At 27.0% G+C, this 26,692-nt stretch overlaps 1 protein-coding gene and 4 long non-coding RNA genes across 8 annotated transcripts in view; 1 reads left to right on the top strand and 4 right to left on the bottom strand.

The window, feature by feature from the left end:
• LOC136080602 (leucine-rich repeat serine/threonine-protein kinase 2-like) overlaps nucleotides 1-26,692 on the top strand; it is a 112,751-nt gene that overhangs the window by 20,154 nt on the left and 65,905 nt on the right. The window contains exon 1 of one of the 4 annotated variants that reach the window (XM_065797454.1): nucleotides 1,982-2,242. The exons of 2 other annotated variants lie outside the window; for them this stretch is intronic. In XM_065797454.1, the coding sequence (XP_065653526.1) occupies nucleotides 2,200-2,242 (43 nt within the window). In that variant the 5' untranslated portion in view covers nucleotides 1,982-2,199. Of the gene's footprint in view, nucleotides 1-1,981; nucleotides 2,243-26,692 lie in introns of those variants that run through there. One more of the 4 variants, XM_065797456.1, reaches the window with a different exon arrangement.
• LOC136080601 (uncharacterized) lies at nucleotides 7,926-10,691 on the bottom strand. Its single transcript, XR_010638554.1, has 3 exons — nucleotides 10,021-10,691; nucleotides 9,726-9,822; nucleotides 7,926-8,121 (listed from the first exon to the last, which is right to left on the bottom strand). It is a non-coding gene; the product is annotated as an uncharacterized LOC136080601 (long non-coding RNA).
• On the bottom strand, nucleotides 17,059-17,921 carry LOC136079976 (uncharacterized). Its single transcript, XR_010638350.1, has 3 exons — nucleotides 17,752-17,921; nucleotides 17,296-17,455; nucleotides 17,059-17,178 (listed from the first exon to the last, which is right to left on the bottom strand). It is a non-coding gene; the product is annotated as an uncharacterized LOC136079976 (long non-coding RNA).
• Nucleotides 18,163-19,010, bottom strand: LOC136079975 (uncharacterized). The gene is made up of 3 exons (XR_010638349.1): nucleotides 18,740-19,010; nucleotides 18,489-18,576; nucleotides 18,163-18,300 (listed from the first exon to the last, which is right to left on the bottom strand). It is a non-coding gene; the product is annotated as an uncharacterized LOC136079975 (long non-coding RNA).
• On the bottom strand, nucleotides 23,450-25,107 carry LOC136079974 (uncharacterized). Its single transcript, XR_010638348.1, has 2 exons — nucleotides 25,028-25,107; nucleotides 23,450-23,562 (listed from the first exon to the last, which is right to left on the bottom strand). It is a non-coding gene; the product is annotated as an uncharacterized LOC136079974 (long non-coding RNA).

The following is a 26,692-nucleotide window of genomic DNA, read 5'->3' as shown; positions in this document are numbered from 1 at the left end:
TTTTTTTAAGCTTATTTTGTTCCTTCATCACTTGTGAATAGTCTCTAAAAATTTCAATTAAAAACAAAGTCTATACAAAAAATATTAGCTGTTATATTTAGTTAACTAAATAATTTATCCTTAAAAATCCCCATAGCAACCAGATTTTGTCTTATTTTTAGGTCAATAACTAGTCAATCTATCATGGAAACAATACATAAACTCAATTAAAAAAAAAACTCAAAAAACATAGGCATAATGGCAAAAAACAGTGAAATAAAATTGGCATAGAGCAACGATATTTTTAAATTTTGGGCCCTTTCAAAAATTTTTATTTTTCTTTTATACATAATTATTTAACTTACCACGATATCGCATGGGCAAGAACAAACTACACTAAGTTAAGAAAACTGTATAGCAAGCAAAAACATGCTGATAGAATTATATTTAGATCTGTTGAAGCTGTTCCTTGTGAACCTCTTTTACCGTAGACTTGGCGCCTTAAATATTCTCAAACTTAACATCCATCTAGTTTTACAGTTTATGTATAAAACAAAATGTAGATTGTTTCCAGAAAATTATAAAACTTATTTTGAAGAAATACATAATAAGCAGGGGCGCCCAAATCACTTTTTGGTCTTTGAGATAGCTAACTTCTAGACATTGAGCAAACTTCAAACATTTATATGTTTATACTTATGTCAAGTAAGGATGCTTTGCAAAAATTTGCAATGATTGGAGATTGGAAACAAAAAAGCCCTAAAATTTTGGCCCCCCTCCCCGCCCCAAACGTGAGAGCAACAAGTTGATGAAAAATTTTTTGTACTACTTTCAGCTAGACTTATATTCATTGATAATTTTTAAGTTGTATAGTATTATCTCTCAGCGTTCAAAAATTATGACCATATAAAACTTGCAACCCCCTCAAGTTGAGGGGGGTTTAAACTTTATATGGTCATAATTTTTGAACACTAAAATATTTTACTATGAAATTTAAAATTTATCGATGAATATAAGTCTAGTTGAAAATAGTACAGAAAATTTTTTATCAACTTGTTTCTCCCACGTTTAGGGAAGGTAGGGGCCAAAATTACACACAGATGATAATTTGATGAAATTATCATCCGGTGTTTATTACACACAGATGATAATTTTTCTTGTTTCTGTTAAAAAAAGATCAATAAAATCATCTAAAACACTAAAAATCAACTTAAAAACAATTAATTTAAGTTCATCTTAAATTTAATTATCCTGTAAGTTCAAAAACTAAATTTAATAATTACTGACATTAATAATTAACATTAATTGCATTTTTTTTTTTAATTGCTTTTTTGTTTGTTTGCTTGTTTTTTGTCTTATATAATTTATTTATGGTATTGCTGTTAAAATAAGGCGATCTTATTTTAATGTTAATATTTTATACTCTTAGTAAAAATTTTGTAAAAAATCGTAATACGGTGCTCGGCGATAAGACAAAAATCTTTTTTTTGCTCAGGCAATAAATTTTATTTGTAAATTTATGTTGGAAATTATGTGCAAATACTTTTATCAAGAAAAAAAAATCAATAATGTATTTTTTTTTAAATTTAAATATGACCTCTACGCCACTCATCAGCCAATCTGCATAAAAATTTGTTGTCAAAAAAAAAAAATTATGGGATTGGCTATTGAATATTTGCAAAAAAAAAAACTGAACATATTTTAAGAATTCCAACTAGTCTAGTACCTAGTCTGGAAGTTGTTACAAATTTAAATTTTTACTGCGATTATTAAACAAATACACGTAAAAACATTGTTTGAAAATAAAAAAAACATTTCCACTTGTAACTAGTCAGCTGACTACTTTAGCTAAGTGTATAGAAGTCTCTGGCTTGACATCATCTTTTGTTTATAAATCGATTGTTTTATTCATTTGTGCACCCATTTTCATTTATTGATACACTGTAATTTAATACGCTAATGTGCACAGCTTTATAGTTTACATTATTTCTAATATCGAAATAATACTTAGAAGGAAATGACGTAAGGTAGTAAATATATTTTTATAAAAAGAGAATTGTTTTCATTCCTCAACATATTTCTTTGCTTTAAAACAGTAAACAAAGTCTATGGCATATAAACGCTTTTGCGAATCTCATAGAATTCAAATGGTGATGGGAGCATTCAAGAAAGTTGAAAAATTACATATTCGATATTTTAAATGCTTTAGAAAAACGTAAAATGACGAAACTAAAACATGATAAAAATATGAAAAACACATTTGGTGAGTGTCGTGTAAAAACTTATAGATCTTTAATAGTTTTTTTTTTAATGTTTATAAATAGCAATGACGTGGGTATAAAAATGTAAGAAAAAATCTAAATAGTAATATACAATACCAGAGAAAAAATACCCGGCTAATCCTATTAAGTACTTAGAAGGCCTGAATAAAAATAAGCAAAGGCTTTTAATCAGTAATTGGTCAGCTTTACGTGAATAAAAGCCTAATCGGTTTTGATTAAGTTTTTATTCGCGTAAAGCTGACCAATTACTGAGTAAAAGCAATTGCTCATTTTTATTCACCAGGCATAATAAGTCATATTGGTAATACTTACTAAGTTACTGTCGAGTACTTGCATGAAGCTTAGTAGTATATGCAAGTTTTAATCGGAACTTATTAGGATTAATTTGCTTTTTACTCGGCACTTGATTGGATTAGCAGGTTTTAATGAGAACTTAGTAGGAATTATTAGTATTACAATCAGAAACTGGGTTTTAGTTTATAGTAGAAGTTTATATTTAAATTTGCTGTTTAATTGAATTATTTATGTTTTAAAATTTACATAGTCAAATTAGTAAGATTGCTTTTTTCAAGAAATAAGTGTTAAAGTTAAAAGTTAAAAGCACAGATAACTAAAAAAAAAACAACCTTAATTTAAAAACTATAGTAGTACATTATTGTGTAACTAATTTAACTTGTTGCCTTAGCAACATAGAAGCTTGGTTTATAAAGCAATTATAAAAAAAAAAAATAAAGAAGTGTTAGCTTGCATTACGAGAACATTAAAAAAAAAACACAATAAATAACGATGATCAGTTATTTAGTAATTTCGAAGGTGCCAATGGAAAAATTCAACTCATATTATTCCAATTGTCTACATTTTTTATTCGATCATAATTGTAACTATAACTAAATTTACACAAATAATAATGTAAGTTGACAACCTATATTATTTAACAATAAAAAAGCTTATTAAATTTACCATAACTTTATAATGGTGAAAAACTATTCAAATTGTCATTTTTCTGTAGCTATAATAATCGTAATTTTTCAGGAAAAAATTTAAAAGTTAAACATGAAAGTGTATGAAAATATGAAAAAAATATCTGTAAAGCATAAATAGTTATAAAAGTCGTGTTTCTAATGAGTGTTCGTCATAATTTCTAAATAAAAAAGTATATTTGTGTATCATAATTAGAGTTGTGTCGAATATACTTGACTTCTATAACTGCGTTTATGATACTATAGTGTCATTAAAGAATAATGTCACCTTAATTATCCTATTTGTCTTTTATTCGATTCGAATAATCTTTTATTTTACCATAATTGTATTCGATATATGATCGACGGCAACTTTTATTTGATTCGATTAATCTTTTATTCGACCATAGCTGTAACTATTATGAAATTTACAAAAATAGTAATGTAATTCGACCTATATTATTTTACAATAAAAAAGCTTATTCAACATACCATAATTTAAGAATGGTATGTTGAATAAGCTTATATATATATATATATATATATATATATATATATATATATATATATATATATATATATATATATATATATATATATATATATATATATATATATATATACATATATATATATATATATATATATATATATATATATATATATATATATATATATATATATATATATATATATATATATATATATAATAAAAAATCTGATGCAGAAAAGATTCGACAAAACGTGAGTAAAATTCTTATTAAAAATATAAAACATAGATTACCCGATAATTTAACAAAAGAATAAAGATCAACTTTAAATAATTTGAGGAAAAAAATGAATGGTTTAGCAGTTTATCCATTCAATAAAGGAACAGGATTTGTACTAATAAATGAAGTAGATGCATTTTTATAAATTAGAAGAGGAAGTTAAACACTCAGTAACTATCAACTATGACCCGACTCAAACCCATATGACTAAATTCCAGAAACTATTATGCAATTTACGAAAACAAAAAAAGTTAGATAGCAAGATTTACTTTCAAATGTACCCTTCTGACTGCGTCCATCCACGTTTATATGGAGTCATAAAAGCTCACAAGCCAGAAAAGAATTATCTAATGCGGCCAGTTGTTTCTACTATAGGTACCCCACCATATGGATCATCAGAGTATCTTGTAAAAAATATACAACTAACTTTAAACAAAAACAAAACAAAATTATTAAACTCCTCCTCGTTTATCAACGAAGCGAAATCTTTGTTAATTGATACTGGTGAAATTCAAGTCCCTTTTGATGTGGTGGCGTAATATCCCTCCATTCCAATTGACAGAGCAATCCCTGTGATTATCGATATTTTAAACAACAATATTGATAATCTTAAAAAAAGAACCAAACAAACTCTTAGTGATATACATTAAATGATCGAACTCTGTCTTAACCAATGTTAATTTTTATACAAAAATGAGATAAGATCTATACCGAATTCGGGACCTATAGGTCTGTCCTTAATAGTCGTAGTTGTCGAAGCGTTTTTACAGCATTTGGAAACAAAAGCTCTTATTATTGCTGAGGTTGGTCATTTTTTGCCAAAGACTTACAGAAGGTATGTAGATGACAGTCATGCAAGACTTCGTGTCAGATAGTTAGAGCTACAAAAATCTCAACCTACGAAGTTGTTCAACAAAAAGATCATCAACTAAAAAGTGGAACTAATTTTCAGATAACCTACTAAGGCCTAAATTGTTTTCAACCGATTATAGTCTTTTTTATTTTCGACCGATTTATGACGTTTTCGTTTTCGACCGATTTATTTTTTGACCTATTTTATAGATATTCATTTTCAACCGATTTGAAATAAATTAATTTTCAACTAATGAATAAAAACTAGGAATTTTTTTTTGTTTAAATTAACAATCAATAAGTTTTTCAAGCATTTATCTAACCTTATACCTTCCGATTCTGATGACAGTGCTTCAACGACTGAGCAAAGGCTGATCAAATTTGACTCGCATTCAATTCAACAACAAAAGATACAAAATACATACCGGAAAGATGTAGTTATAAAACTGAAAGTACAAATAGTTTGCATATTTAGTAGGTTGAAAATTTAGTAGGTCAAAAATACAGTAGGTCAACAATTTAGTAGGCTGGAAAATAGGTAGTACTTGTTTTATTTAGATGTAAATACAAAAAACAAAAACCGTCGATTGAAAATCAAAAACGTCATAATCTATGATTTACGAAATTTCAAAATTCATTTGAGATATAGGCCACCCAAGATTCGACTCATAAAAAATCATGATAAATTTCTGGAGTTATTAAATAAAGGAGAAATAAAATATACTTCAGAAAAAGAAAACAATAAAAAGGAATAAATATAGGAAAGGAAACTTCTTGGATATAACTGTAACCAACACTAATAACTCATACTATAACTTCAAAATCAAAATCAATTCAACTTCAAAATCCATTGAAAGGCAAACGTTAATCCAAAAATAGTTATTGGTGTTTTTAAAGGTTTTTTATCTCGTGCCTAGGGTTAGGACTATTGTAATTGTAATGAAAAAAATAACAGTTACAATAATTATTGTTATCGTATTAACTTAATTTAGAAACAATAACAATACTTGTGATTTACAACTATTGTAATTCTGTAATACAATAACAATAAATATTGTATTGCAATTCATCTTTATAAAACAACAACAATATCTGGAAAAAAAATGTATTGTAATGACCCACTACAATTGTAATAAATATTGTATTGTAATTCGTCTTTGTAATACAATAACAATATATTGTTATTGTAATAAAAGACGTTAATATTTTTATTTAAGTGGAGTTATTATGTTTAACTGTTTGTGTTATTAAAGTTAATTTTCATATATATTTTAAGTTCCTTTGCAACATTAAAATCAAGAGGAAAAAATAAAAGGGCTGAATAAAATAATTTATGAATGTTATCTTTCATAATAGTAAGGCTATCATCAGACAGGGAATATTTAGTGGCCATTTAAAAAAAAAAAGTTAAATCAATTTCTTGTAGTTTTAGTTTAATGCGATCAATCAAAACTTGCTCTGTTGAAGCTTGCCAATCTCCCTCGTAAACCTTCTGTGCCAAATGTCCCCCAAAATTTTAAATTGGTCGTGCATGAGGCACATTTGGGGGATTGGATTCTTTATCAACGTAATAGACATATTGGTCCATCCAATTTAGAGAATCTTTAAAATAATAAGAACTTGGTAAGTCTGGCCAAAATAAATAGTTAAAGTCTCCATTATACTTGTGAATAAATGAAAGAAGTCGTTTTTCTAAACATTCATTAGTAGAGATTGATGAATTGATTGCTACAGCCTTGGAAGTGCGAAACAATCGCTCGGACATACCACGGTCATATATGGCTATCAAAATTAATAATTTTTTGGGAAATTTCTCTTTTGCTATAAAACGAACACTTTCTGGGCATGTCTTTTTGTTGTTTGTGTAGTATCCAGAATTTCCAGGCATGTTGTCCCTGCAAAACAAAAGTATTTTTTGTCATCGATGACAAGAAGTGATTTTGTGTTATAAAGTTGGTTAACTAGTTTTCTGCTTCTTTTCTTTGCCTTTATTTGTTGTTCTATAGTGTATTTTGGAGTCTTTTCGCGTTTTCTATATTTAATATTCATTTTTTTTAACTGACGACCAATTGTCGATTGACTTACACCGAATTTAATACCTATTTTTCTCTGACTGACCCCTTCTCGATTGTTGACAAGTCTCGTTAATTCGGCTTTCTTTTCTCTAGTCCATGATGTCGGACGACCAGGGTGCTTTCTATTAGAAAACGATTGAACAGTTTCAAGTCTTTTTAGGTTATCATATATTGTACTTCGAAAAAATTCTTCCCTTTCAAAATGATTTACGATTTTTTTTATATTAGGTTTATTTACAAAAAACATTTTTAGTCACTTTCGAAAAGATTCTCGTTCAGCTGCATTTAACCTCATTTTAAACAATTGTGTTTCAAATAATAAAGTTTATATTTTATAGAACGTTTATGCCTGCACATAAAACCACAAAAACAAATTATTATGCTCAAATAACGAAATTAGGATTCGTCCAATAACTTCCGCATCACCCGTTAGTTCTCAAATTTTATTGTATTGTAAGAAAAAAAACAATACAATCCCAGTCGGCAAATTTAGTTGTAAATGCGCATTAGAAACTCGTTTAAATACGTATCGATGTGGTATGTATGTTAGCCATTTTATCGTGTCGAATACGCATTAGAAATACGCATTAGATGCGTATAAAGACAGGTATACAATACGACGCCTACTGAGTATCAAACTCGCATTTGAAACTCTTGTAAACACGTATAAAATACGATAACCAGAGAATATTTAATACGATATTTTCCTGGTATTACATGCGCATTTAAAACTTTCCAGAATACGCATTATTTACGAATATTTGTTAGCCATTTTATCGTGTCAAACGCGCATTAAAAATAGACATCAGATGCGTATAAAGACAGGTATACAATACGACGCCTACTGAGTATCAAACTCGCATTTAAACACGTATAAAACACGATAATCAGAGAATATTCAATACAATTTTATTAACTAATATGAATTCATAACATAATGAAAATGACTAGCAATAAGAAACCCGTAATACGGGTTATGAGTTATTAAATCATTAATAACAATAAAAACACATTAATAACTTGATATATTATCTAAAAAATTAAATACAAATTTATCTATAAATATTTTAACTTTGACTCCCTATCAGCAACGTCATTGCTTATAGTTAACGACGAAGACCGCATCAACATCAGTTGAGTTCTTTTTAAAATCTGTCACAACACAGGTACCAGAAACGGAGAGTCAAGTAAAGCCTGCAAATACCTAAAAAATTAAATTAAAAAAAAATTACAATTTTTAATTACAAAAGTACTATTTGCATTTTATTGTTAGTAGAATTAGGATAATAATAACAGAAAATATATATTCCGTGACTACAGAATAATTAAAAAAGATTATAAAAAGGCTAGACAACACACTGGCAAATAACACCACAACTTAATAAAATATTTTATTAACTTAAATACTAGGACTGAAAAGATTTTATTTATTACAATATTTGAACAATCGAGGGACAATTATAGTTAAACAATTTAAACAATTATACCATAAAATAGCAAGCAAATCGTAAAATATTTCTTAGAAATGATCTATTTTTTTCATTTGACTACTATTTTCAAGTTGCCTATAAGCATTTACATTAACAACTTCATTGAGCCTAATACTATCTATTTCAATTTAACTATTATCATTAAACATATCCAGTAATCTTACTATCGCTGCAACTGAATAAATGAACGTAAAAGAATCTTACAAATTGTGATCTTTTCTAATCAAAGACTTTATTTAAACTTAAGATTTATTGAAATCCATATCTTTTTATATGTTTACATACATTAGTCGTTTATCAAAAATATTAAACAACATTTATTTACATCAATTATTTTTAATTAAAAAAGAATCTAGACTACAATGCACAAAATTATTTTTACCTTAATGCATAAAAATAATAAATGCACAATCTTGTATGAAAAAATGAAGCAATGTCAATCAGTATATTTTACTCTAAATTAATTATATATATATATATATATATATATATATATATATATATATATATATATATATATATATATATATATGTATATATATATATATATATATATATATTATATATATTATATATATATATATATATAAATATATGTATATATATATATATATATATATATATATATATATATATATATATATATATATATATATATATATATATATAGGGGAACATGGGGTAAAATGACGAGTGGGGCAAGATGACGACCAACAGTTATCTCTTAAGCAAAACTAAATATAACAGTTGACTTTAGCTGAAAGGGAAGTAGATTAATTTTACTAGATTTATCAATGGTTTTTTTTTAAATATTATTTTTGTGAAGAAAGCTAAGTATTAAAAAAGTTTTTCCGACATTGAAAAAAAAACTTTTTATCCTCGTTTGACTTGATTTATTACATTGCTACATCACCAGCTAAAGGTAAGTTTTATTTTTTGGGACAGACTAAGATAAAGGCATTTTTCGAAACAGTCGTCATCTTGCCCCATGTTCCCCTATATATCTATTCACATACCTTTAAAAAGTGGTATTACACTTTACACAATGAAATATGGAAATACATCATCATTTTTTTCAACTACTTTCAAAAAGAATTTATTTTTTTCTAGTCTGTTATTTTTTCTAAGAAAGAATATTTATAAAGATACAGAGAAATATAAAATAAACTGAAATATAGGCAGATTTATGTTTATAAACTTTTGTGTCAACAAATTACAGTCAGTTTTCCATGTTAAATACATAAAATATATATCTAATATAACATATATCAAATATCAAATAAATCCAATATCAAATAAAACAAAATAGTAAACTTACTCAAATCAGTATCAGTTATACTGTGTGAAGTAACAAAAAAACACTGTAGTTCTTTTCAATTGCTCTAAAAAATAACTTTCAGCTCTTTCCAATTGCACTAAAAAAAACAAAAAACTTTCTTACATAAGTTGCCAAGTTCTTAAGAATCTGAAAACAAATAAGTAAAAAAACAAAGAACAAACAAACATTTATTTGTTGAAACTACTATATTTAAACAAATTAAATTTAAAAAAGTGTAATGCCAATTCTCCTTAAAGGCTAAAAAAAAATTTTCAGCTCAAATTTGCTTGCATACCTTGCTTGTAAAACCATGTGAATAAGAAACACATTTAGAAAAGCCTAGAAACTACTTAAAGATGACATATGCAAAATTGAAGTTTGAACGTTGACTGGACTAATTATTAGCAGATGTTTTTAAAAAATTCACAAAAATTTACATATATTCGTTCTTTTATATTGCATAAATACATCATATGATAAATCTGAAATAAAAAAATGTAATGGATAAGCAAATACAAAGAAAAACATCATATATGAATCGCAAATCAATATATCAGATAGAGATAAGATGTCATGATAAGAGAGTAGTAGTTGTTAAATATTGTTATTTCATGTTAGCTTTTAGAAAACAATTCATGTTGGTACGTCATGGTTCTAAAAATTCATATTAAGATATAAACAAAATGTATATGTGGCAAAATGATTTTTCTTGAGTGGCTTTTAGTGAATGATTAAAAGCAGTGACTTTCAATAATAAAACCACTTATAATTTTTAACAATAGACACCAACATAAAGGTAAGCCAAATGTAACAACATTAGTAACATAAATAACAACTTTATGCAAAATCTTGCTCAACACGTTTGCCAAGTCACACACTTTGAAAACATGATCCATAAATATTATAAGAAGTGTTTATATATGTTATATAAATTTAAATAAATATATTGTGTTTTATAGTTAGTTTATATGTTTATATTATGATGTTTCTATGTCATGGAAACAACATAATACAAACATATATACTAACTATAAAACACAATATATTTATTTAAACTTATATAACATATATAAACACTTCTTATAATATTTATATACACAATAGATACATTTTATACTATTTTAAAAATACATTTATAAAACAATTATATAACACATATTACCACATACATATATTTATCAAAAACTTTTTAATTCTGAACATAATATAAACATATATGCAAACTATAGACATATATAACTTGAATTGCGTGAACAAAAAATTTTAAAATAACATGAAAAAATCTAAAAAGGTTCATATATATTTATATATAAAGACATATATCTCGTAATAAAATATCAAATTATAATCATATTTAATTTAAATCAAATACTTATTGAATAAAGAACAAAAAACAGATAAAAGAACTGCAATCCTAATAACAAAATTTAACGTTTAGCAACAAATAAAATGTCAGCGTTGGCTCAAAATTTTAACTTATTTTTCTAAATTTTCTAAAACAGAACAAAAAAAGGTAATAGTATAACAGAAATGTCAATAAAATAGTAATCAACGGAATAAAATAAGTAAGGTATGAAATGATAGGATTTAACGTATATTTGAATTATATTAATTTAGGACTTCATAAAACTAAATTAATAAATTTAAAAGTAGTAATAAATATTTTTATGATAAAGTTTTAGTAACTCTTTTAGTGCAAAAAAGTACTGTAACTGTACTGGAGATAATTTACTAAATTTCTCAAAGGAAACCTTTTTAATTTAAATTTTATTTTCGCTATATCAGTTTAAGCATGCGCTTTAAAAGCAAAGATTTTCGTTTTTCCTTTATTTGGCAATATTTGATCAAAATCGGGTTCGATATCATATCCGATTTTGATCAAATATTATAAATACGTATTTTTGATAAATAAGTGGTATTGAACTCGAATTCGAAACTTAAAACTAAATGCGTATTTTTCTGGTATCAATGGCGGTATGTTATACGTGATCAATACTACGAGTATTTACAATACTAGATATGCCGACTGGGATACTTATTGTAATTGTTTTTATCACAGCAATACAATACCAAAATAAAAAAATTTTATTGTTTCTGTAATATTACAGTGCAGTATTATTTTAATGTAATGTGTAATTGTATTTAATTTTTACAATTACAATAGTCCTAACCCAACTCGTGCCATTAAAATTTGTTCCAAAAAATATTTTAATGATGAAATACAGTTTTTATTGAACATGTATGCAGAAAATGGACACGATAGATTAAACTTGAAGCAACTGCTAAGAACTATATTCAAAAAAGAATCAACCTTTATAAAAAAAAATATAGTAAAACAGAAACATGTATATATATATATATAGTTAAACTTCCATGGGTCCCAAGAATAGGTCCAAAACTTAGAAAAGAACTTAAACCTTACAACTTCAAAATAATTTTTACTACACCACCTACGTTAAAAATTTAAATCCCAAAGAAAACGAGGAAACATAAGAAAAATGATGAAATTAATGAACCGGAATCACATACCAATTACATACTCACACACAGAATATATCACACACGGAACCACATACCTAATGAATCACACTTGGAATCACATACTAATCAGAAAACCTAGATATTTAATGTTATAATTGTATGTCTTAGTAGAGAACTAAAAAAGAGGCTTGAAGCATATGAAGTTATTTACAAAAACATTGCATTTCTAGGCCATTTAATAAATTAGCCACCTAATAAAATTTTGGAAAATGAAGTACATTTATACCGCATGTACAGCAACAATTTAGATGAATGTTTTATGGAAGAATCTATTCGCTTAAGTTCATATTTGAAATAAAATGAACTTTAGGCAAATTCTATATTATAGCTAAGGAAGATTTGTGTGCGCTCATTGAGCAAATTGCTCTGTTAAACGTAGCTTTTCGTTGCTAAAAAGATTGAAATCGTATTTAAGATCTACTGTAAAAAAACTAAGTTTTAACGCCTTATCTATATTATCAACAGAAAGCGATTAAACTTTCAATATTAATTATACTGATATCGTAGATGACTTTGATAAAAAAATTGAGAAAACTTTTGTAGTATATTTTTGCTTTTTGGAATTGTAATAAATTTACAAAAACAACAGATAATTAGTTTTAACTGTAAATATGTTTTGCTTTAACTTATATCATGATGTATAGTGCGACGACTATTCATACGCCAAGGGGCGCCATAGAAACAAATGCGACACTGAATATATTCATAAAAACATTTAATTATAATTTAATTTTGACGACAATAAAAACCGGGTCGCGTAACTAAAAGAGATTTTCTTAACGATTGATTTCAAAATGTCAAAATGATGTTAAAAGATGTAAAAAGTTTTTTAAAAAATGGCGAATAATAGCGTTTTTTAGTGTATTTTTTTAAACTTCAGCATCGAATTAAAGCACTTTCTGTTGATTTTTAGACCTTCGTTTTTATACGATTCTTAATCAGCATAAAATTCTCTATCAAAATCAGCAATAATAAAAAAAAAGTGGTGGGGGAGAGAAACTGCACAGCGCCAAGTTCTGATTTTATTACCGGTTTTTGTATTTAAACTAGGGGGTTTTTACATTCAATCTAGTAGTTTTTCTTTATCATGATAAATAGTTTTGTTTTTATTGCTTCATTTAATTATACTTCATTTAATTATATACAATTTAAGCCCGTTTTCTCTTTAACTTTTTAAAACACTAAAATGAATAAGGCACGAAGACATTGCTCAAAAGTTAATGTTGAAGTAAGAAATTTGATCATTAATCTTGTAATTAACGAAGGAAAAAATGTAAAAGAAATATCGGAACTCATGCATAGAAGTGAGGCTTCAATACGACGCCTGGTCCATCGGTATATATCAACAGATAATATCAATCCTGGTATTAGAGGCGGTTTTCGACAGCCAGGTTGAACTGAGGAAATAAGAAATAAGCTACATGAGTTAATTGGAGATAACAAAAACTATAATCTACTGGAGATAAAGGTAGAATCGGGAATTGATGTCAATGTCTCTACATTATAGCGATGGTTAAAAAAATTGAATTATACAAATCATTAAGACCCATTAGTGAAAGACGCAATACTACGGAGGTAAAAGAAAAAAGAAAAACATTTGTATCATGGTATTTAAACTTGACATTGCAACAACGTTACAGAAATATCATTTATATCGATGGAAGTCCATTCAATCTTCATACGATAAGAAACTACGGATACAATCTCCGAGGAACGACCTTAAATCAACGTGTATTATCATCAAGAGGTCGTAACATAACTATGATATTAGCACTAAATTTTTTAAACATAGTCCACAGTGAAGCAATAATTGGCGTAGGGGTGACAGCAGATATCTTTAAAGGATTTTTAAATACTCTTAAAAGTATTTTGGAGGAAGAAGAAGAGTTTACCTTTGTGATGGACAAAGTTAAGTTTCATCATTCATTATCCAATTTTTATAATAGTTATCCCTATAAAATTCGCTTTTTACCCCGATACTCACCTTTACTAAATCCTTGTGAAGCGACTTTCTCAAAAATTAAGAATGCTAGAAGAGGACATATAGCTCCGATCGGAAATAACGATTTGTTATAACGAATGAGGAACGATTGTAAGCACGTGACTGAACATGATTTTTCAAACTTCGTGAGGCACTACGAATCTTTTCTTACGCATTGTGTTAATGGAGATGCCATTAAGAGAAAATAAAGTCGTAATTTTTTAAAATTTGTTTTTTCGAACTTGTATTATTTATATTTATACATACAGATATATATATATATGTATATTATTGTTATTATTATTACTATTATTGTTATTATTATTAATATTATTATTATTCAATGCTATTGGATTATACTATATGTTGCACATCTAAATTTATTTTTAGCTGGAATATGTAAAATATTTTTTATTACTATTCATTTAAGCAATACATAACATGCGTTATAAAATTGATATAATTTTAAAACCGACAGATTGAATGCAAAAAACCGCCAGATTAAATTGAAAAAACCACCAGATTCGTGCAAAAATCCACCAGAATATATGGAAAAACCGGTATATGCCATCTTTTTTTATCACACGGAAAACAAATCAGCTAAATCTAAAACAGCATTTTAGATACAATATATAATACTAATTAATATTATCAATTCTATAGTGGGAAGCTTTTTTCACTTTGTGCCAATTGCATGGTTAACAAGTTAAATTATGATTGTTTGTTAATATTTTATACGGCTTTTAATATTAATTTTGAAGGTTATAACTCAATATAAATTTAGCCATTTTTTAGTCAGGCTTTAAAAGAGTGAACTTTCCGACCTTTATTAATAAAGGCACTATTTTCTTTTCTGTTTCATTTATATATAATGTAATTAAGCATAATCATTCATTTACTATGTTAAATTTAAATATGGATCTTATCTATATATATATATACATATATATATATATATATATATATATATATATATATATATATATATATATATATATATATATATATATATATATATATATATATAAATATATATACCTCTAATAAACAAACCAACAAGAATTACTCAAACAACAACTTCCTTAATTGATAACATTATAACCAATGATATTTTTAATAATTCGCTTAAAAAAGGCATTATTAAAAGTGAGATATCTGATCATTTTCCTATTTTCTTTTCGATATATATTTATGCGAAAATTTTATATAATGAAAAAAAATCATTTTAAAAACGACTTTTTCATAATGAATGGCGTACTTTATAACAGGCCTATTCACCGTGCGGATGACGTCATAAACTGGAGGCGAGTTTTTTAAACAAAAAATACAAAAAAAAAAACCTGGACTGAACATAAAAATTAATTTTTAAGGAAGAAATAATAATAAACAACAAAAATGCATCTAAAATATATTAAAAAGTAATAACATTTTTTTCTTTTATTCTATTATAGTTATACACTCTTAAAAAAGTTCCGGTAAATTGACGGAAATTTCAGGCAAAATACCTGAACTACTTCGTGTCGTATGGAACCAGACGAACATTCAGGTAAAACACCTGAACCTGAACTGGTTCAGGATTTTTACCTGAACCTAAATTGTTTTGGTTCCGGTATTATGCCTGAACCTGAACCAATTCAGGTTCAGGTAAAATACCTAAACCTGAACCAGTTCAGGTAAAATACCTAAACCTGAACCAGTTTAAGTTCAGTTATTTTACCTGAATGTTCGTCTGGTTCCATACGGTTCAAAGTAGTTCAGGTATTTTGCCTGAAAAGAGTAAATATTCAGAAAAATTCCATATCGCGATTATAAACTATCTTGGTTTAGGCGTAAATTCGATATTAGTTTTTATTAGGCCTGAAGATGTTAAATTTTCAGTAAAATGCCAAATTGTGATTATAAATGAACTCGGTTTAGACATAAAAACGATATTTGATTTTCAGACAGTCAATATACTTAAATTTATAATTAATACAAATTTATGCTTAACAATTCAATATAGAAAATAATAATTAAAATATAATTGTTTCGGCATTTAAAATTGATTAAGTTTTTGTCTGAGGTAAAGGGACAAGTCACTGGCTCCTCTCGATAGATGCATTTCATCTTGGTAACCTAACACGGTATGTTGCAAAAAGTACAATATGTGGCTACATTGTTCCGCATACTCCATGTTCATTAAAAAATAAAGTTTAATTAATATGTCCACAGCATAAGATATACATCTGTTGACAGGAACAGCTTGACACTCCGTGACAATAAATAATTGTTCGACACTGCAATGAGTACAGAAAGCTATGACTAGAGAATGCTTGTGAGTACGACTTTGAATCACAACTTCCATCGGAGTTGATACCTATTTAAATGCAGTATAGAAATTAAAATAAGTCATTAAAAAATGTAATTTTGATTCATAATAAATATAAATATCAGCACATACAACTTAAAACTAATACTATATTTACTATATTTAATAACTAAACAGTAGAATCCTGTTAACTTAGACACTGGATAAGTCTGACAGATTTTCAATTCCCCTTAAACTCTCTCTATATATGTAGAGAAAGTTCAATGAGAATTGAAAATCTGTTTACCGGTATCTCGGTATACCGAAAACTTTGCTTAACTCTGACATTCGCAGAATATTTATGTATTCCCCTTCCCTTGAGAGTCCGACTCTCAACGGAGCATTTTTCTGTATAGCAATGTTAATAACATGTAAAGTTATTAAATATGTATTATCGTACTACAAACTTAATATTATACTTAATATGTATAAATTTATATCTATTAGAAATTTATTATTCCAATATATCGGATAAAATTGAATGAAATGTTCTGCAACTTCAACAGCTGATGCACAACTTTTATTCTTTGATGGCACTTTAATTATAAAGGGGAGTAATAAGAATGCAAAATCCATTTCAATTCCTGTTTTAAAAAAACATATAATTTTTGTTAGTGAAATCCTTTTATTAATTTATAAATTATTATAATGATTTTAAAATCAAATACACCCTGCCATATTGTTTTATAACACTTAGATACCTATAGAAGGGTTGTCTTGCATATCAAGCTCAGCAAGAATCTGCTTCACCATCAAATTTGTTTTTTGCCTTGCCCAAGAGATAACATGTGGCGTTATTTGCTCCCAATGAGCCAAAAAATCATTTGACTCTGGAAAATTTCAACAGAAATCCTTCTGAAACTAAGATAAGAATATAGTATAAGACTGCTAGTAAAATCATTTTCTTTAATTTTACTTCAGCAAAACTAAGAATACTTTAGCAAAACCTTAAGGACAAAAAAATATTTAAAAATTACAAGATCATCTTGTAACTTTTATGTATCTTGTAATTCAAAAGATGTATCATTTAACTCATAAAAGATACATCTTAGATGTATTTTGTATGAATTACAATACATTTAATTTTTGTGATTGAATAATTTTAAATATTTATTTGTGAAAGGTTTTAATGATAATAAGGTGATTTTTATTCTTACGTGTATGGCTAGATCTTTTAGTGGCGGAAATGTTTTGAGTAAATCTTCAAATGTTGGCCTACAATTCACAAGAGACGAGAGCATGAAGTTTTTTCCATATAGTCCAACTTTCTTTCATAGCCTAAGTCATCAAATCTCAACTCTCCTATCATACTTAGTTCTTCTTTTTAGAAAGGCGCTATACAAAAAAATATATATTATTTATAACACAATAAATTTAAAAAACTATTTTTCAATATTTATAGATTTAAAATGTTTATTTTAGTTGATTGTTTATATGCTTTATTTGGGAAATTAATTTCAATACTGAGTATTAGGTAAATGTCTTAATGAAACGAAGAAAGAGTTTATGAAAAATATACTTAATATTAAAATACCGGACGAGTGGAATTCTTCTGCTAAAACAATAACTCTCTTTCGACAAGGTTGTACATGAACACCAACATGTTTTCGCATAGTTTTCAGTCTCTCTTCTATGTGGCCATGAGGAGTGACCTTCCTTTTCTTATTACCCACTACATACTCTGTTTATGGGCTATAATAGTTTTCCTACAAAAATATTTTTTTAAAAAGTTAGATTTTATCACCTCATAGACAACTCAACTTATAATTGACAAATTGTGAAGATACTACCACTAATAATAATTATTCCTTGACTGTTGTGACCCCTTTGGTCTCAGGGAGAAAAAAAAAAGGAAGGTAAAAAAAAACTAATAAAATGTCTCTAATAATCTCACATATCCAAGTTTTCCACCAGAATGTAGCTTTGGAAAGGCAGTGATAATAGCTTTTGCAAGATTAGATTTGGTTTTTGTGGAAGGATACCTAAAACATATATATTTAAGAAAATACTTGTATTGCCACATTTATATTAAGCAAATGTTTGATAAACTTTCATAAATAGCTTTTTAAATAATTTTTATTAAACAAAACTTTTCAGTGTTATTTCAATAGTTCCTTAATATTACGGAAATAAATATAAACTTACATATTTCCAACTCTATGGACCATTGAGTTAACAACAATGTGGATCATATCTTGACGCCTTTTAACAAGTGCACCCGTAGAATCATATTCTGCTAAAACAAGCTTACCTGTTTGATGTTCATCAAGCAAACTACGTATGTTCTACATAAAAACAAAATCTTCATTTGTATAAGTTGAAAGTTTAGTTGTTGTTTTTTTAATTATAAAAGGAATTTATTGCTGCAAAAAATGTGGGGGAATCCTGGCTTATTACCGTTTGTTTAAAATAATGAACTAAGTATAAACAAAACACTTTAAAAAATTATTTTTAAGGTATACTTACAAAGTCAACGTTATCCAATCTTAAAGCAACCTGTACATCAATAATTGAATTGTCGATGATAATGTTGGTGACAAAGCCGACTTCAAGGAAGCTGTTTAAAGTTTCACTTAAACTGAAACTGTTTAAAGTTTCACTTAAACTTTAAACAGCTTAAAAACTTAAGCTGTTTAAAGTTTCACTTAAACTGTTATATCATTTTCTACAAAAAAAAAGAAGTTTATATTCACTTCTCAAGCTGTTTATTAAAGGAGTAATGTACTTGTTCACAACACCCAATGTAGATATATATATATATATATTATATATATATATATATATATATATATATATATATATATATATATATATATATATATATATATATATATATATATATATATATATATATATATATATACAGGGCTTGTGATGAAGCGAGCGCGATCGCGCTCCGCTCGTAAAACGCGCCCGTAAACGGTATTTTCAAACGTTCTAGGCGCGATAAACAACGCTCGTTCAGCTTATAACGAGCGTATAAAATAACGCTCGTCGAATAGTTCAAGATTATTTTTTTAATTTCATAAAATATTTAAAAAAGATTTTTTATTAAAGATATTCTGTTATCAAACAACTGATATAAAATATAAAAAGCACTACGTCGTTCTCTTTTGCACTAAAGTAATGAATGAGTAGTTTAAAGTCGATAATCGTCACTAATTTCAATAATGGAATGTGCACGTGGAAACACAATGTGAATGCGCAAAATAAGATATATATAGAAAATTAGAAAACCATTATATGAAAATTAAAACCGTGGAGTATTTTTAATCTTGTGAAAATATTTTTGTTCATAGTATAGATTTTTTATTAACTATTATTTATTTTAACTCAAATTTAAAACGATTCTGTTGTTTAGAATGTTCGCAATTAAGGACATTCGAAAAGAAAACTAAGTAATGATGTCAATATTTATTAAATGAAAAGTTGTTATACTTATTTATTATTATTTCAAATTATTCTTGTGTTATATTTTTAAGATAACGTAACGTAATTTAAAAAAGAAATTTTAGAAAAAAATTAAATAATTAATTTGAATAAAAAATATGAAGAAATATAAAAACCATTAACCGTTAATTAAGTTTACAGCGTAACATTTTAAAATACATATATCAAAACAACGAAGCAAAACTTAGTCACTAAATTATACTTCAATACTAAATCAATAAGAAGTTGCGTTTTTGTTTGATATTATTTTTTATAACATAAATAGTTAAAAATAAAATCGCGATACAAGAAGTTTGGAAGTATAAAAATCTCTTTCGTTGAATTAGTTTCATAAGTGTGATACTAATTCAAACATTTTTTGACGAAAGAATTATGTAATAAATAAAAAAAGATATAAAAAATAAAAAGCTTTTTATGAGCGTCGCCTTCAGCAATTTTCATGATCGCGCTCGCCGACGTTATCTCGAGCGCACATAATCACGCCCGTTGAAAACATATTCTAATTTTACGGTCGCGATATAACACGCTTGACGATTTTCTTCATCACAAGCCCTGATTATTATATACATTTATTGTTTTGGAAAAGTTGTAGTGGGTTATAAATACTTTTACATTTAGTTTAGCAAACTACTTATATTATTTTTAGCAACTCAATAATAAGCTTTTCTTTAACTGCTATCTTAAGAATTTACAATTAAGCAAAATATACAAATTATTTAAAAATGAAAAATCATTTTAATACATTGTAATGATAAAAATAGTGATGTAAATAATATGCTCGTATATACATGTAGGTTTTAAACAATGAACAGTATCAAAAGGTTTATAATCTGCATAGTCACTTGCTCTCAAACATATACGCTCTGAATCAAGTAAACAACAATACGATAGAGTTAGATCAAAATACATGTGGACATGCCACTTAAGTCCAATAAAATAAATTACATTTTGATGAACACATATTTGTTCAATTTTAACAAATGATGGTTCACCTTCATCACTAATAGAGTGAAGTACAGACATCTTAGTTTGGTACTTTTGACCAAAAATGACTACTTTTTTAGTCATAAACACATTTATTTTTTCACCAATAAGAGGTAAAATATGACTTATGCCTAATATCTGATTATGAAATAATTGTACCATTTCCAACATCTGAAATCCCTTTTAATGGACATCTAGTCATCCAAACAAAAGCATGAGAAAGTTGGTGTCTGCTTGCGAGAGAAAATGCTATATTTTTAATTTACAAATGATATGAGCATGACGCTTAGAAAAGTTATGCTTTGCTTCAAACCACATTACCATCATATGTAAAAGTGGTCCGCTATTCTCTATTATAGTACCATAGTGAACCATTCTGTGATGTTTATATAAAAGTCTTATATCAGGATAACATATTTTAAATAACTCATGATGCTCTGATACAAGATCTTTTAAGTACAGAGTTTGGCAATAAAATAATTTCTGTCACCTGCGTTAGCAATTGGTACAAACGCCATTTTAAATTATCTACTTTGTCAATAACATCAGCTAAAATACATGGTAAATGTAAAAACAAAATCAGCATCTGAGCTGACCGTTGTCCAAGCAATGAGTTGTGACTTTTTAAATGTGACTCACTTATAAAACTAGGTTTTGATTTACTAACCAGACCATAGTCTATTGTATTAATACGACAATTAAGCCCATGGAGATTAATAAGCTTTAAGTCATAAATTATGTGGCCCAAAAATAACTTGACTTCAAACGGAATTACACCTTCCAATAAATCATGCATTATATCGGCTGAGTCATTACAAGCAGGATGGTAATAGTTCAAATTTTTTATAGTTGATGGCTGCTTGATGCCACACTCTTTAGATGAAATGGTACCATTTTTAGGCTGCTCAATATGTTGCTCATATGATTGTTGTGTCCTCATTGTAAGAGAATACTCACAAAATACTTTTTGCATCTCATCCTGAGTCGCCATACACAAGTCACAAGCAAATAAAGCACTGCTAAAATTTTCCATGTATCCAAGTATTGCATGCAGCCCAAAATTATCACCAACAATTTGTGTTAAAAAACAACAAATATTTATCTCTTTTCCTTCACAAAAAACTGTAAAACCCTCATCGTGTAAGTCTTTTAATTGCTGAACAATAACTTCCATAACAGGATTAGTGGTGTACCGTTTAATGTCTTCCGAATGTGCTAAGGCCAACAAATGAATATTGCTTAACGCAGAATTTACAGCTGGTGGAAAGTTTTTTATTGTAAAATAAAATGCACCTAACTTGTGTATTCCAGTTTTAGATCCAAGCGGATTTGTTGTCTCTACCTCATCAAAATAAATCTGAATAAATACATGAATACTGTTAGGAAAATAATGTTTGGCATATGTTTTTAGCTGTCTGCCATGCTTACCATCTAACCAATCTTCTGCTATATCATTTGCTGACTCATTGTCTCTTTTTAAAATTTTCCAAGTCTCAGGTTGTTTTAAAACCAATTTCAAGGTTTTCTCAATTGGTTTAAGGTAAAATTTATTTTTCACACACACCTGCATTTGTTGCTTTGTTGATCTGTCTCTCTTAACATCCCACCGATCTCCTATTGAATGTGCTTCAGGTTCAACATAGAGACCTTTTAGCTTAAGATAATTCAACAATTTATAATGAGTATCAATGCCCTTAAAAGGATTTTTCCAGGTGTTAAATTCTTCTGAAAGAGCATTAAATGTTGCGGTACCACATCTGTATGTTTTTAACACAACGTCTGTCTTGGCAAGCAGATAATTAATAATATCATTTAGCAACTCATTTAAACTATCCATTATGAACTGAGATGTGCTTAGAAAAAATGGAACTAGAAGATTGCAAAGACATCAAAAATTTTAATGCCGCTTGTGAAACACCATACTCGTCTACAATAGGTGCAACAAAAACACTTTCTTTTGCTACACTTTCTTTTTTTAAACTTTCAAAATATGAAACCTCATTGCAATCTTTGGCTAAGTATTCGTTTTCTGTATTTTGCATTGTAATATCTGAATGGTTAAAAACTTCTTTCAAAGTATCATGGCACCTATGAGTTTTTTAAATGTGTTTACGTAACACTTTATAAAGTGTGAATGTGCGAATGCAACCATTAACATTGCATTGTAAAAAACAAGTTTCAAACAACAGGTGCGCGTTTCTTAAATGATAGGTATAATCATTAGTGGTTTGACAAAATTTTGTCCACAAGTAACAACTCAGTTGTAACAAACCCTATAAAATATCATGTAAAATATAAAAATAATGTTCACTTTAATCATCATAATTTATATACAACTAAAAAAATATTTTTAATAAAAACTAAATAAATATTTTCTGCAGTCTATACTTTATTATAATTATATTTTATTAAATAGTTAACCTTTTTTTCCTCAATTATGGCTTGAATTTTAATGGCCTGGCCCATTTTGATGCCCATTGCATGCAGCAATAATGCGTTTAACTCCAAAAAAGCTAACCCATCAATTTCTTCACCTAAAATAATAATCAATAGTATATTTAGTATAAAAACTAAGCATTTGTGTTTCAATAGAAACCTTTTTGTCTTTAAATACAGTTTATAATTATTTAATCAAATATATTTTGTAACAATTATTATAACCAACAATTTAATAAAATAGTAGGATTAGAGTAGATAGATGTGCATCTATCACTTATTTACTTTTATTTTTTGGTTTTTTTACAAATTTAAACTTAGTTGAACTAAGTTTGACTTTGTAAATTTCATTGTATGTACATCTTTTTATTTATAAAGTTTTTAGATTATGCACATCACATACTACATTACTTTTATAATGAACACCATATAGAATGTGACGTGTAAACATCACATTCTATATGGTCTTTATTATAAAAGTTATGTAGTATGTGATGTGTATAATCTAAAAACTTTTTTAAATAAAAAGATACACGTTATTAATAATATAGATATTGATATAGTATATCGATATGATAAATAATAAAAATATATTTTGATATCTATACACGTGTATAAATCTATATATATATATCATACATCCATATTTATATATATATATATATATATATATATATATATATATATATATATATATATATATATATGTATATTGTAAGTATATATATATATATTGTAAGTATATATATATATATATATATATATATATATATATATATATATATATATATATATATATATATATATATATATATATATATTGTAAGTTTTACATCCATTTTTCCACACTGGTGTGGTTTGGATGGTTCTTCATAATGACATATAAATGCCATTATGAAAGAGTTGAAGCAATGTTTTAAAACCGGATGCCCTTCCTTACGTTAACATGAAGCAGGTTGTACTGGATTACATGTTACCAGTAGCCTGCTACTGGTAACTTTACTTGACATAAGGATAATCTGACCTGACGGTACCGGTAAGTCCCTTTTCGATATTATTCTTGTTTGAGCTATTATGTATATCATATATCATACATATAGTTACATCCATATATATTCATACATCCGGATATATCATGATGTATCATAATATGATATAGTAGTTTATATATAATATGAAATACTACATTTTATATACTATGATATGTTATATCATAATATGATATAGTATAATATAATACGTAAATGAGATCTGTATATTATATACACATCTCTTTTACGTACATTCGCAAAAAATATACACATATATATGTATGTAATTGTAATGTATACATAAGTAAATATACACATGTTTATATATACATAATTTATATATACATGTGTATATTTAAATATGTATATATACATTATATATTTACATATGTATATATACATACAATATACACATATGTATGTATGTAAATATAATATATACATATGTAAATATACATATATAAATATGTAAATATACTATATACACATCTCTTTTACGTACATTCACAAAAAATATGAAAAGCTAGCTTACTTTTAAGCTTTTCTGTAGCGTCTATAGATATTCCTTTTGATAATAAATATTCTGCCAACTGTGACTATGACAACTTTTTTATGCTCATTTTTAATAAAAAAAATTTAAAATGAGAGAATGCAATCACATGCGACCCCTAAAAAGTTTAATGGTGATTGCTTTTGGCGCGGAAAAATTTTTTCGCATTTTCAGGCGATTTATTTGATGTTTCCGGTAAAGCACCTGAACGTTCCGGTAGAAAAATTCACGGAACTTCTTTTGCCTGAACATTTCAAAAATTTTATTCTAAGTGTTCAGCTGGTTTGCTAAAATACCTGAACCAATACAGTAATATGCCTGAATGTTTGAATTAATTTGCCTGAATACTCAGGTAAATTTGCCCACCTGAACCATTCCGGACAGAGTTAGTCTGAACTTTTTTAAGAGTGTATACAGTATAATTATTTAAATTTAACAGTTCAATTTAACAAAAAAACAGTTTCTGTTGACCTTTGTTATTTAACGCTAAATTTTAAAAGCTTTTGTTTCGTTCTTATTTTTCAGACTTTGGAGAATATAAATTACAATTGTTCTTAAAAAAAACATGTGAAAGTGTAACATCATGGTTTCTGTTCATATTTAATTTATAGGATTCTGATACAAGCATCATTAGATTGCACGAAGAAGATATGTATGTATTATCAGCTACTTCACGAAACATAATATAGCAATATATTACCCATTGACAAACTAAATCACCAGGTATAGTTAATCCTCCACAATTAATTTTTTCAGTAAAATCTCTAAATTTCTCATAATAAAAATATGAATCATCTGAATCTTTGTCATTTCGGACAATATAACCAGCTATGTAAATTAGAGTCATTTTTACATCTATAGATAATATACTTTCTAATTCTGTCAAATTATCAAATATCAAACATTTTTCTTCATTTAAGTAAAAACCACATCTTTTACAAGAATGACCTGATGTAGTAAATTCAAGATCAACACCATATTTGTTTAATTGCAAAAGTAGTTTTGTTTTTATGATACCCACTTTCTTTAGTATTTGTCGAACAGTGATAAAATATGTACTTCCTGATCCCTGTCTGCTTTTCTAAAAGATCAGTTGTAAATATTCCAAGCAAAACATACTTATGACTTGTAGATAAGAGAAACTTTGATAACTCCACAAGACCATTACAAGTATGATTTAGAAGTATCTTTAGTGAAGCTTTTAAAACGAACTATTAGAGAAGAGCACATTTGCTTAGCCATGTTTCCAAATTCTAACAGCTTTTGAAGATTAAAATCATCAGAAGAGAAAATAGCAGACCAATTCGGATCACGCATACGTACACCTGCATAAAGGCTATGAACATTAACAATTCTCCAAAATTCAGTTATTATTGAAAGAAAAGAAATAGTATCATCAACATCTTTTAACTCTGGGTGACATTTTAAAGCACAAACTGTTTCTTCGCAAAATACTTTCAGACAAGTTGAAACTTTTTGCCTTTCAATTGGTTTTGGGAACACAGCAAAATCTGTAAGTTTAGACATTTTAACCATTTGATTTGATTCTAATTTATGCAATGCTACAATAAGAGACCATTTGGCAACTTTTTTTTCTTTATTAACAAAAAATTCAAACTCCTGTGACTTTTCAGTGATCCCAATTAT

This window comes from Hydra vulgaris, chromosome 05, assembly GCF_038396675.1.
Source record: "Hydra vulgaris chromosome 05, alternate assembly HydraT2T_AEP".
Taxonomy (NCBI): domain Eukaryota; kingdom Metazoa; phylum Cnidaria; class Hydrozoa; order Anthoathecata; family Hydridae; genus Hydra; species Hydra vulgaris.
This window is presented reverse-complemented; position numbering and strand designations above follow the sequence as displayed.